At 40.8% G+C, this 13,166-nt stretch overlaps 1 protein-coding gene across 1 annotated transcript in view; it reads right to left on the bottom strand.

Annotated features, from left to right (window-relative positions):
* Window positions 1-13,166, bottom strand: part of LOC137374452 (limbic system-associated membrane protein-like) — a 1,003,210-nt gene that overhangs the window by 554,026 nt on the left and 436,018 nt on the right. Inside the window, exon 2 of the mRNA XM_068040581.1 lies at window positions 8,601-8,833. Within this exon, the coding sequence (XP_067896682.1) occupies window positions 8,601-8,833 (233 nt within the window). The remainder of the gene's footprint in view (window positions 1-8,600; window positions 8,834-13,166) is intronic.

Genomic DNA, 13,166 nt, shown 5'->3' with positions numbered 1-13,166 from the left:
AGTAAACAGAAAGTAAGGTGCTGATTTTTTTTTAAACTGTGTCTCATAGGACTTGACCTGATTTAATATCTAAAAATAAATTATCTAGTTGCAGCAACATTGCAACAGCTATGTGGTTGTCATAACCCAACAAGGGTTAAGCTTTCTTTTGATAAATCCTATTTAGGATATATTTAGAATTCATACTATATTACAATAATTGTGCACAACATAGCTACATCTTTTCAAAAATGTTGCATTGGGACTGTACTCCTTTGAAATCTTTTCAGTGGGAATTTCCAAGTGAAGTGATAAATCTGCTCAGTACATTGCATTCATAGAAAATGTGGCTTACTCTGTTTATCTTGCTTCAGTTGTCATGGAACTGTCAGTGTCATTTCCTTCCATTCCACAATTCCCTTTGTTGGCCATTAAGTCTCTGTTGTCTATAAGGATAATATTGCTGGGATCTTCCACCACTGGGGGAAGTGGAGTCTAACAGCTTTGGTCCTGTTATCCTGGGCTACCTTTTCCCAGAAACTTAACAGCCTAGTTTTTTTTCTCTGATGTGATTGCCAGTGTTAAGTGATGCCTGACGGAAGCAATGTTAACAAGTACAAATATTCTAGGGTCAGCTGAATATAAATAATTAGGGTTACAGACAATAGTCACATCCCTGACTGGGAGCTTGGCCTTGCAGTGAGCTGGGATTTAAACACTATCTTGGTGTAGTATCTTGAAGGGCCAAGCAACAGCAACCAAAAGTGTTAATGTTTTTGCAGGTAGTATTTACAGTCTAGACATATTGGACAGTTCAGGTAGAGGGAATCAAAGCCTAAATTTTTCAAAAGCTTCAATTGACAAGCGACTGACACAAATCTAGATGAGGAAGGAGGTTAGGTCAACAAAGATGCTGTTATTGTGCCTCTGCTAGGTCCCCCTGCTGAACATTTGACAACTTCCTCTTCCAGGCCTTCTATGAAGAGACTGGCTTGTGAGGCAAAGCTATGGAGCAAGGAGCACACCAACATAATTCTTCAGAATCTAGCTCAGGGTTATCCAACATACGACCTGTGGACCAGAGTCCGGCCCGCCAAAGGTCTCCTTCCAGCCCGCGGATGTATTTCAGAGATGAGAAATTTTCCATTGTCTTCTTCTTCCAGACTGGCTTTTAAAAAAATAAAATCGCAAGTCAGTTTTACAGCTGACAGGTGCTGGAAGCGGCAGCAGCAGTTTCCCAACATCTGACAGACTCAAGGTTTTCTGACTTTTTTTTTAAAAGGCTACTGGAAAATCTCAAATCTGTCCGAAGATGGGAAACGGCTAGTGCCAATATCGGTATCTGTCAGCTGTGAAACTCAGCAATTTTAAAAAAAACTGACAACCACAAAGCTGAAGTGCTGAGTGCTCCCGCTCCCTGCAACTGTCAGAGAGACAGAGAGAGAGGGGGGGATGTAATGAGAAGCTTTGTATGTTGTCTGATGCAAGTTCAGTTGATTGAAGATCTCAAACAGTTTTATTAAACAGCTAACAAGTATATACAGTGCAGAGCTAACTATTTACAGGACCTGCCTCTTGGCGTTACAGTTACAGAGTGAGACTGGCTTGTAGTCACATGACTGCGTCCTGGTACTCAGCTTATTAGCATACTATGATTTTAAAAGGACATCACTCTTAAAGCAATCATACCACATTCTCCCTTCTTTCCAAAGATAAGTCTCGTATGCTAAAAGTAAAAATACATAAAATTAGACATCATTATTTACACATGGATAGAGATTATAAACTTTACAAGTATAGAGACTCATACGTCCACATATCATTTCGGTGGTTGATAACATTCCAGGTCTGGTTATGGTATAACCTTCTGGGGATGTCATCCTTGGCTGTTTTAGGTTTACAGGCATGTTGTCAATGTGCTGGCTACTGTCCTGTTGATCTGTCACACCCCTATCTTTGGAGTGTGCTCTCTCAAGTCTGCCGTGCGCAATTGGAGTACTGCACACCTCCCTCAGTTGGCTTTGGTTCCTTTTTAACACCGCGCTGCTAGATGTTGCAATCTCATAGGACCTAGGCTCACCGCACACTCCGGACAACTCTGCAGTCAACCATGTTTTCATTGTGGGGTGTATGACCCTGACTTTTTGTCCTACATGTAGCTGAGGTAGTTCTGTCCCTGCGTGTCAGTCATGCACCATCTTCATTCTCCCATTTTTTGAGCAGTGTCTCCTGCATCTCGGAGAACTTGGATAGATAATGGCTTGGCAGAATTGTCCACACTGGTCTGCCAAACATGATCTCTGCTGGTGACGGCAGGCCCATATCCATAGGTGTAGCTTTGAGGTGGAGCATGGCAACACGAAAATCTTGTATCAGGGGAAGCAAGACAGAGAGATGGGGGGGAGACAGAGAGAGATGGGGGCAAGGGGGAGTAGACAGAGAGAGAGAGAGAGAGAGGGGGGTACAGAGAGAGAGGGGGAGACAGAAAGAGAGACAGGGAAAGAAAGAGAGACAGGGAAAGAGAGAGAGACGGGGAGCCAGAGAGAGAGAAGGGGAAGACAGAGAGAGAAGGGGAAGACAGAGAGAGGGGGGGAAGAGAGGGGGGGGGGGGAAGACAGGAGAAGAGAGGGGGAAGAGAAGGGGAAGAGAGGGGGGAACAGAGAGGGTACACAGAGAGAAGGGGACAGATAGAGAGGGTGGACAGAGAGGAGGGAACAGTGAGAGAGGGGGAACAGAGAGAGAGGGGGAACAGAGAGAGAGGGGAACAGAGCAAGAGAGGAAGAGGGGACACAGAGAGAAAGGGGGACAGAGAGAGAAAAAGGGGGGGACACAGAGAGAGAAGATAACACAGGTCAGGGGAACAACACAGATAGAGGGGGAACAACACAGAGAGGGGGAGCAACACAGAGGGGAGAACACAGGGAGAGAGAGAGAGTCAGAGAGAGAAAGAGAGACAGAGAGTCAGAGAGAGAGACAGAAAGAAAGGGAGAGAGAGTGATCAAGATCACTCCTGACAGATAAACATCTATCCGGAGGACACCGCATCGCGACAAGTGTGCAGGCAAACATTGACTATTTGCATAAGCAAAAAAAATGGCAGGTATCTCACTAAATCAGTGTCCAACATAGTGATCAGAAAATAGGTCAATAAATTAATATTCTCATTTAAAGCTTCTTCACAAAAATCCACATTTATTGTTTTGATTAATAGTAAGATAAATTTTTAATGCCTTTATCTTTCCAAAATTGTCTCACTGGCCCTCCATGTAAGACAAAAATTGTAATGTGCTCCCCCCACGTGAAAATGTTGGACAACCCTGATCTAACTGGTCTATATTGAAAAGCACCCAAGATTTATCCAGCTCCTGAAGTGTGCCTTCAAAATTACAAACGCTCTATGATGACTCTGATCTCAGAATGGAACACTTGATGGCGATGCACAGCTCCTGTCATAGGAAAGCACATAGATGCCATCAGTTGTAGCTCTACAGAGCTCCCCTGATCTCCCCATATCCACCCAAACATTTCAGGCTGAAAAATTGCATGCACGTGGATTGCCTGAAAATGAAGGCCTCTTCCAGGAAAGCAAGCATTTACTTTCATGACGTAGTGCTGCTGGTCACAAACAAGTTGGATACTGAATGACTGAATTAGTGTAACTGGTGGGATTGATAAAGGGAGCATGTGTGACCATGTAGTTGCAATCTATGACTCCTTGTACTTCGGGGAATCCTGCCACTCAGTAAGATTGCTCTGCCCTGTCATGCTGCTTAGAAACTCTCAAGAATCTAAAGGCTTCAACAATACTTCTTGGAGGCATTCCTCCTTTACCAACCATATACGGAACAATTAAAAACCTCCTGTTCTTGCTCGCACTCAGTGAGCTACAGAAATTATGGCTACTATCTCCAAAAATTATTTTCCGATATACTTCATTTCTCATTTCAGGAATGATCTGCTACACTTTCTATAAGCATTAAATTTACATTTTTGGCAAGAATGATGCAACAATTCCCTAAATATTAATTTATTACTCAACACAGGAATGTAAAGGCCAAGGAGGCAGTTTCACTTTCCAAAATATTGTAGACGTATTTAATAAATCTTGTTCCTTGATTCCCTTTCTGAAGACTGGCTGTCCCAAATTGTTGCATTTTTTAACCTTTTAACGGTGCGAGATTTTCACTTAAGATGGAATGAAGAAACATTATATTTTGAAACAAAACATTGTCAAAGAAATTCTTGTCTACATGAAGTGCTCCAGCAAATGGCATCATGTTCAGTAAAATTATTTCCTAAGAAGAAGAAAAAAGTAATGCTGTTTTCTGCTTTTCAGTCACTAAGTAATCACAGGAGGCTCTTGGTGCAAATGGTTGAGTACTTAACTTCCAACAAACAGCAGTAATTTCAAGTTCAAAGACTGCTTGTCACTTGAATTTAATTCCTTCTGCTGGGTGATTTCCATCAGTTTTCAGCCAAGCTGTGGGTGCCATGTGGAAACAAAGCTTTCCATCTTCTGAAATAAAATATCTTCTGGTTTGGGTCACTTGACTTTCATCTGTCAGCATCGTGTAGCACCCTGGATTTTGGTAGCAGAAAGGCTTATGGAGCAGGAAATTCTGCCCTCCAATTACTTATGTTGCTATATATTAAACATGTTACATCTGCATGCACGTCCTGTCAACGTTTTGCATTAGAAAGCCCTATGTCTTCCATTTATAATGGAAACTACTGAATAAACTTGTCATGTTATAATTACACCTTTTCCCAGTAGAGGCACTCAGCACCAGCACTACACGGGCTGGTGGAGGAACAGTCGTAATTAGAACATGACAACTTACAGAGGCAATTTTCAAAATAAATGTGGACATCAGGAATTTATAATGGCAATATAAAAATAAGGATAAAATGTATAGAGAGGATTTTAACTGAACTTGTCCGGTGAGAACCAAGCCAGAGGGCTGTTAAATTCAACCGGGAAAACCTTCCAACCAATGACCTGCTCCACCTGTAAATTTAACCTGCTCTTTTGGGCAGGCGACAAGGACCCTTGTTTGAAGCCAGTGGGGTCCAACTTTAAATACACAGATTAGGATCTGATGACGCCCAACTGCAATTTTAACCAGTGACCTGAGCAGAGAAATCATTCGCTAAAGTGATGTCAAGGCTTTGTGAAGAGTATGGAGACCATTCTGTCCAACATCGTCTGAGTAGTCAGTTCCATGAAAATGACAGTGGTGCCCACCATGAGGGGGCCTTTGCTGACAGTTCCCAACTCTGCTGCCATGTAGACTCAGATGGCTACCATCTTGGCTTGGGGGCCAGTGTTGGCAAGTGCTTCCAGCAGGTCACCTCACGCCGACACTCTGTCTTCTGCAGCACTATAGGAATGCTGAGGCGCAGTCTTCTGAAAGTGACCTTGGCTCCATGGGAAACACGCTTGCTGACACTCACTCTGTCAGTGGCCTTGTTAGCACTGGACAGCCAGCTAGGTCAGACTATCACGGCCCGCACTGCTGAGTGCACACAAACCCTCAAGGCCTAGACCTCCTCAAGGTCAACCACTACAGCCATTTGAAGTAGTCTCAATGGAAGCTCAGCAGCCTTCCTCTTCTCTGAGCATTGCCACTGGCAAACATTTCATAGAATAAGTAAACAAGCACACAAGACAGGCACAAAGGGCTTGCACAACAAACAATTCTTAAGAATTTCTGTTAACTATTAGCTACTGATGGAATTTAGTTGTTTAAAATATTTGTTTTTTGTTCTGGATTTGGTGTTGGTCTTTATATTTGCTATGAAGTGAAGCCTAGACCCATAACTCAGGACAGAAGGAAGTAATTTAGATGATTGTAGTAAGGATAAGGACTGTTGCTGTATTGGGAATGGGAGGGATGTTCAGGTGAAGCGCTATTCAATGAACTTGTCTCCGAGAGCTCTGAAAGCTTGGAGCGGTGGTGGTCGATGCCAATCCAGGGCTTCAGCCTCTTCATGTAGCTCTTCTTAGTCCGCGTGCCCATCTTGTTTCCAGGTGGCAATAGGGCTGGTCCATCATGATGGGAAAGTGCAAAGTTAAAGCCCCTAACAAAATATGCAATTCTGATTGTGGTGGGAGAAACACACTGTTAATTCAATCCTGTCCCTCCACAGATCACCTAACATATCATTTTAAACTTTCCAAATTAAATAAAGACGCAGCCAAATTATACCATCTATTAACCCCCAAATGAGGCCAACCAAAGCAGGTGTCTTTAAATCAACAAATTAACTGTTTAATTAGAAAAACTAAATTCTTAAACTCTACTACAATATGAACAATATTTATAACAGAAAAAATTAGAGTCCTTGCAGATTTACGCTCCTGTCGGATGTGGAACAGTCCAAGGTTGCTTGAAGTCCTCACAGCCATCCGACAGGGAAAAAAAGGAAGGTTCTTCAACAGTAGAACAGTCCATAGTCTAATTCAGAAGTCGAAATTGTTGTTCCTTCTCCAGCGATGAATTTCAACAATTAACAACTTGCAAACACTTTTTAATTGATCAATTTGGCTTCAGAATTTTTTGAGGGATAAAAGTTTGTCACAGTCTAACTTGCCTTCCTTCAGTTTAAATTATCAGAGATCACTGTTTCGGCTTGACTTTTTAGAATTTTGAGACAGAATAATAAATAAACAGACCAAATTCTCTTCCTTCAGTTTAAATAGTCTGGGAGTGCTCCTTTCAGGTGGTAACACACAGCTGTTTGTCTGTTTCCCTGTTAGAACAGTCTGTTTCCAAAAAAGCCAGATCAAAATTAAATTGTAACATTGTATCTCTTGATCTCTGGTCCTGAATGGCTGTATCCCGGGCAACGAGAATGCACTCTTTGACTCTCAGTCTCCAAATGGCTGTATCTAGGAGCAATGGGAATGCATTCTTTGACTCAGTTTTTAGAGCTTGCTGCCTTAAAGCAGTACTGCTCCCTTGCCAGCCTTAAAGGCATACCGCATTCTTCCCAAAAAATAACTGCAGGATCATAACAATATCTCTTGTTGCCAAGTCGTCAGCCTGTAGCTGGATGACCTAGTTGGAACAAAGATGGCACAGAGAACTTGCGCAAAACCAAGGAACCATAACTATTGCCAGGAAACTATGCATAGACCTTCATAAGGCGCTGTTTACGGTTGCAAGAAAGTTGGACATTGTGGAAATGAAACCCTATCTATTGAGAAAGATAGCAGACTGGTGAAGGACCACAAGCAAGGTAATAAGAGTGCAGGCTGTGGCACCTTAGACCCTAATGAAGTCTGTAATGCATGCAAAGCCCAGTGTTGTCTCGTCCTACTTTGTTCTGTCCAATGGGAAAGAGATACAGGTATTCCTCCTCATCTAGAGAGTCTTGGTGACCTCCTTATGGAGCAGCCCCACTAGACCAGCCATGATTATAGTGCAACTGTTGGGAAAGCAGTCAAAAACAGTCCAGCACCAGCAAAATCATCTTCTCAGCAGTCAGAATTAACTTTTCATGGTCAGAGAACACGTGCATGTTGACCAGCGGCCTCAAGGGACAAACCAGCAACTAACCATTATGTAGTGGATCAGCTATTTAAGTAATGCTGGTGAGAATCCTTCTAGCCACTTAACACCATGTGTTGCTGGACAAGTTCATCACATGGTGAGTCAGGTGTTGGGGCAGCTCAATATCGTGTATTGCAGGACCTTTATTATAATATTTTAATCAGTGATTTAAATAATTCTGGCATGCACTCTGGATGCCTATAGAGCAGCATGATGCAGTATGGTGGAGGCTGCACTTTCAGCACAAAATATGTATGCACATCCCACCCAGCTTATTGGAAGCTTAATCGTCTGTTTTCCATCTGAAAAACCAATGTGGTGCCATTATATTTCTAGGGCCTCATTTCCAATGCCACAGGACATGGGTTTAGCCAGAATGCAGCAGTTGTTGGATTTGCTCTGTTCTGAATTACCAAGTATACAAATGGCTTAACCAATGTTCCTTAACAAATTTTTGAAAATACTTACCTGAATGTGGATCTGAGAGGAGCAGAGGTGCTCCACGTTAAAACTGAGAGCCACTGCCAACTGCTGTTCACCACCCTTGTGACTGCCTCCCCCTTCCCCCAGACTCACTCAAGGCTCTGCGTTAGCGTCCCACCTAATTTTTCTATCCTCACAACAGGACAGCTGTCTCTGAGGCTGTGACTTGTGCCTGCAGCTCACCTGTACTATCCTAATGAGGCTGGCGGACCACAGCTGGCAAGCTAATTGGCACTCATTGTACTGGGATTGTGCCCAATTTGGGCGCGGCGGGGGGTGGCGCAATCCAATTTCCAAGCATACATCTTTGCCTTAAGATTTCAAATTATGCTCTAACTCTTTACGATGTGCTCGTGATTTGTGGTATATCAGTCTTGGTAGCAAGACAGAAATTAATCCTCTTGTAATAACCTCCTCTGAAGACAATTAAATAAACAGCCATTTACCAAACTCAGCAGTGTGTCTTTATGAATGGCGACTTAGACAACATTAAATCAACTAGCTTGATCCCTCTTGCAGGAGCTTTCATATACTGCTTTGGCAAATAGATAGACAGACAAATAAGAGACACAAAGACCTTACCTTGCACTATCAAATGCACTTGATAGGTCTTAGGGTGGTGCTGGGTCTGCACTGAGCATGTGTAAGGACCTTCATCAGATACATCCACCTGTTGAATCTGAAGGCTATACTCTAAGCGAGCACTGGTCAATAGAGTGACTCGTGGGTCCAGGGACCATTTGTCATTTCCAGCAAAAATGATATTGGATCGGTTCAGCCAAGCAACCTTTGAAATCCTGTCATCAACATAGCACCTTTAAAAAAAGAACAAAAATTCCAATCAATTGTCAAACAATAGTAACTAAAAGAAACAGCCAAAATACAGGAAAGTTATGAATCAGTTCAAATATCTTAAGTTTTTATGCTGTTCATTCTAAAGACTAATAACAGGAACATGCTGTGACTACACTATTTATATGGAAGATAACAGATGGTTACATGAAGTGCATATAGAATATTCAATCATTTCGCATAAACTGAGAGAACAAAGATTGAGCAGTTTATCAGTCATTTGCACCACAAGACTGGAATACTGACACAAATCCTCTATTCGACATCCAGTATGCTTTTTACATATATTTGTATGAATGCAGACAATTTGATACAAGGCCAGTGGTGACCACTTTTACCATTGTAGGCCAATTAGAATAGATCCGAGTGACATTGAACCAAACTGAATACTGAGCCATGAAATGTGAACCCACAATATAGAGCATTCAGATATTTAACCTGATAGATTATTTTGCATTACGAAGGATTTACAATGTCAAACAAGTTAAAGGTATTGCATATTTGCTCCTAAGCTTGTTTTGGACTGTGCACAAACAAGCCCCAAATGAGCAAGGAACATTCTTCAAATGCATAAATTCAGCTCCCAAATATTAATTTATTTGAACATTTTTTCTTTACTTCCCTCCTATAAATAATTATTGACCATTTTAGATACAAATATGGTTGTAACACATTAGAGATTCCAAAACATAAGACAATTAAAGCCAGAATGTACAAAATATGTTATATTTTGGAAGTGCTGCAGAATATGGAGCACATTTAAGTGAAACACACAAGATTGTTTTATAGTTGGGATCTGTTTAGAGTTTATAAGGAATATTGGATATGGCTTCTTTTAACTGATACTTATGAATATTGTAATAATATGTCTAGAGTATGAAAAGAATAATACAATGAAGAACTTCTAAATCATAAATATTTTGGACATCTTGCATCTATTGTTCAGTCTATTAACATGGTTTGTGTTTGCAAAACAAATTCATGGTAAAATAATTAGTGTCATATTAAGTTTTCCATTACTGGGCATCTAGTACTGTGCTCACAGGTCTACTCTGGATGAAATTACACATTTTTGTTGCTAGACACTTCGCTGTTATTAGTTATAAGTTGAACATTAAAGCCCATCACAAGGAATATATTGTCTAGCAGCACCAGCTTTGAGAAAATATTTATTTCATTCACAATTAATCAATTTCAAACATCTATAATTTCTCAACCTTGTCCCATAGTGTTGTTCATAGACAAAATTATGAAAATAATTCTTCCCATAAATGTCTCTCTGCTTGTGGGTAATTCTGACTTTGGGTGATAAATAATACAGGTGATATTGATTTAGCCACCTGCTATATGAAACACAGAATAATTCTGACATTTTTCAAGATGCAACATTAAAAATCTACTGTTTCCTTTCTGCTGGGCTAGCACAAGGAGTATGCATTTTTAATACACAGCCTCCAAAATACTGCTAGTGAAAAGCTGTCATTTCATAAATGGATACTGGCGGCTTCAAGGCACTATGTAATAACAAATAATGAAGCATACACCACACAGTGATGAATAATGCACCTCAAAATCTGATTTAAGGCACTGATTTTGGCTACTTCACCAAATGAACTTTGATGTCCCCACCCAAAGCACTTTTTCCAATGCAATCTTTCATGGTATTATCAGTTTGCAATTTAGGAATAAAACTGCATACTTTGCCTCTTTTAATAATAGTGCAACTGAGGTTAAACAGGATTAATTTTGGTGACCTTGAAAAGCACGGAATTCAGTAAGACACATCAGACTTTTTCATACATTTATAGCAGACAACTACTGCTCAAACATTAATAAAGGAAGCTAGGAATTAATGTGCAACCATTTGTGTCATTGATAGTAACTTTGTGAAAGGAACTATCACAATTTCTCTCCCATCCCCTAGTCTGCTCTTCATTGCTTACACAAGGAAACTCAATTTTGTGGTTTAGGAAGCAAAAATAAAATGTACAAGATAGAATAAAATACTAGCTTATGCCCCATAGTGTTGTTCACAGACAAAATTATAAAAATAATTCTTCCTTTAAATGTTTCTCTGCTTGTGGGCAATTCAGACTTTGGGTGATAAATAGTACAGGTGATATTGATTTAGCCACCTGTTATATGTCTCTCAAATTAAAATGAAAATCAGACGAGATGAATATTGGACAGCTAATCGAATGTGTCCATTTTACACTATTGCCAAAGACAACATTACACCTCCAAATCTCTTGCCCTTTCTGTTTCCGTCTCTGCCTTTTCTGTTTGCCATCCACCCTTTATGTTTCATGCTTTTTCTTCCTCCATCTGTCAGGTGAAGACATTTTTCTGAAAGAGTCATGAAGTTATAATATAAGGGTTTGAAAGGGTTGATGTTTGAGATAGTGTGAGGACTACCTCCGCCATGGTGATGTGAGATCGCATGTGTGAGAAACTGAAAGGAGAACAACATGCGTTCAGAGGAATCACATAGACTTATGTAAATCTGTACACAGTTAAAATGTAATGAAGGAGTTAATGTTAAAACTACTGAAGACTCAGTGATCTCTCCTAGCTAGACTAACCTAATATATAAAGGTGGCAGCAGACAAACCAAGCATACAATATGGTGAACAGCGATGGTTCTTACCATACAACAACACCCTGAAGAATTTGAAAAATACTTTGAATAAAGCTGACCTGAAGAAAAGCACTAGAACTGCAGAACTCAAGGAGAGGCTGTAAAAAAGCTCCAGAGCTACTCTCTGGACAAAGGAGGCGTGGAGAATCGGGGAATCGGCTTATAGAGACATTCAGGCTGCACCACAGAGGTGGGTATTCTGTGAAGAAAATACCAGCCCAGCGATTGCAAGCTTCGAGTCAGAGAACCAAGCAACGATCGGGGATCTGGTGAGCAACCCGTAAAGAGAGTAAAAGAAATTTGTTCCTAATGGTACTAGGCGGGCAGCACCAGGAAGACCAAAAGTCCTTAGCGAGGATGGATCCAAGGTCGTTGCCATTATATGTGGCGACTGCAAGGCAGAAAAAATACCAAGAGACTGCAAATACTCAATACTCCAGGTGAAGGGAGTTAAACGTGTATTGCAAAAACACTGCAAAACTGTGTTTAAAGAAATAAATAGAGTCTAACAGCAAGATTTTACAGTGAGAAATGATGACCCTAGCAGGAGTCATCATGGGAAACTTCTGATACTGAAGGAAAAAAAATTAAAACAAAGTAAACCAAATAAAAAGCCATGGATCTTAAATTTAAGATGCCAGTGAGATTTGGACACATAGGAGGACCAAATAAAATGCAAAATTGGTCACTCTCGTGTAAAAGAATTTTGAGATACAGAATTGCTTGCAAATTAGACAGCCAGTCTGAAGCAGAGCAAGATAACACATTGCTGCATTCTATCGGAACAATAGCAGATGATGTTATTGCAAGACAAGGCATTAATGAGACATTAGACAAATTTGATGAAGTTTTAAAACCCTTTGATAGCTATTTCAACCTGAGGAGCAATCAGATTCTGGAAAGGGCAAGATTTAATAGAAGGATCCAGAAACCAGGTGAAATAATTGATGCTTTTATTAATGACCTCTACAGACTAGCTGAAGGATGCTAAAATGGACATCTAAGAGCAGAATTAATAAGAGATCACATAGTAGTAGGTATTACTGATGAATCCCTATCAGATTTATTGTAATCTAAGGAAGACCTCACCCTAGAAAAAGCAATTTATCTGGTGAGACAAGCTGAGATCCGGAAAAAGAACACAGCAATCTTGTGAGGTGAAGAAAGACCTTGGTTCAGGAAACCTCCAGCAACTGGACAGCTCCTTAACCACAGGGCTGTAAAAGAAGCACCAGTGAAGAAAGTACACTGTGGGCAAGGGGTTGGGGGGTGGGGGGGGGGGGGGGGGGGCGGGGTGGTAGTGCCAAAAAGACCCACAGGTGCGAACAGTATCCTGCAAACAAAGCAGAATGCTTCCACTGTAACAAAATAGGCTATTTTGGGAAGATGTGCCAAAGTAAAATCTCTACTCCCACAGGATCAAAAGAAAAAGTCTTCAAGCAGAGAGCTATTAATGAAGTTGAACAATCTCCATCAGGAGGCAAATCTGAAAACTTCCTTGGGGAGATCACTAATCCGAATCAAGCATTCTGGTCTGCAGATGTATATGTCAACGGACATAGCACTAATTTTAAACTAGACACTGGAGCAAGTGTAACGGTATTATTAGACAATGAACCATGGTTATTAACATATTACCTGCAACCAACAGAAACTCA

The sequence above is a fragment of the Heterodontus francisci genome, chromosome 10, assembly GCF_036365525.1.
Source record: "Heterodontus francisci isolate sHetFra1 chromosome 10, sHetFra1.hap1, whole genome shotgun sequence".
Lineage (NCBI taxonomy): Eukaryota > Metazoa > Chordata > Chondrichthyes > Heterodontiformes > Heterodontidae > Heterodontus > Heterodontus francisci.
The sequence above is the reverse complement of the archived record's forward strand: the minus strand, read 5'-3'. Positions and strand labels throughout refer to the sequence as shown.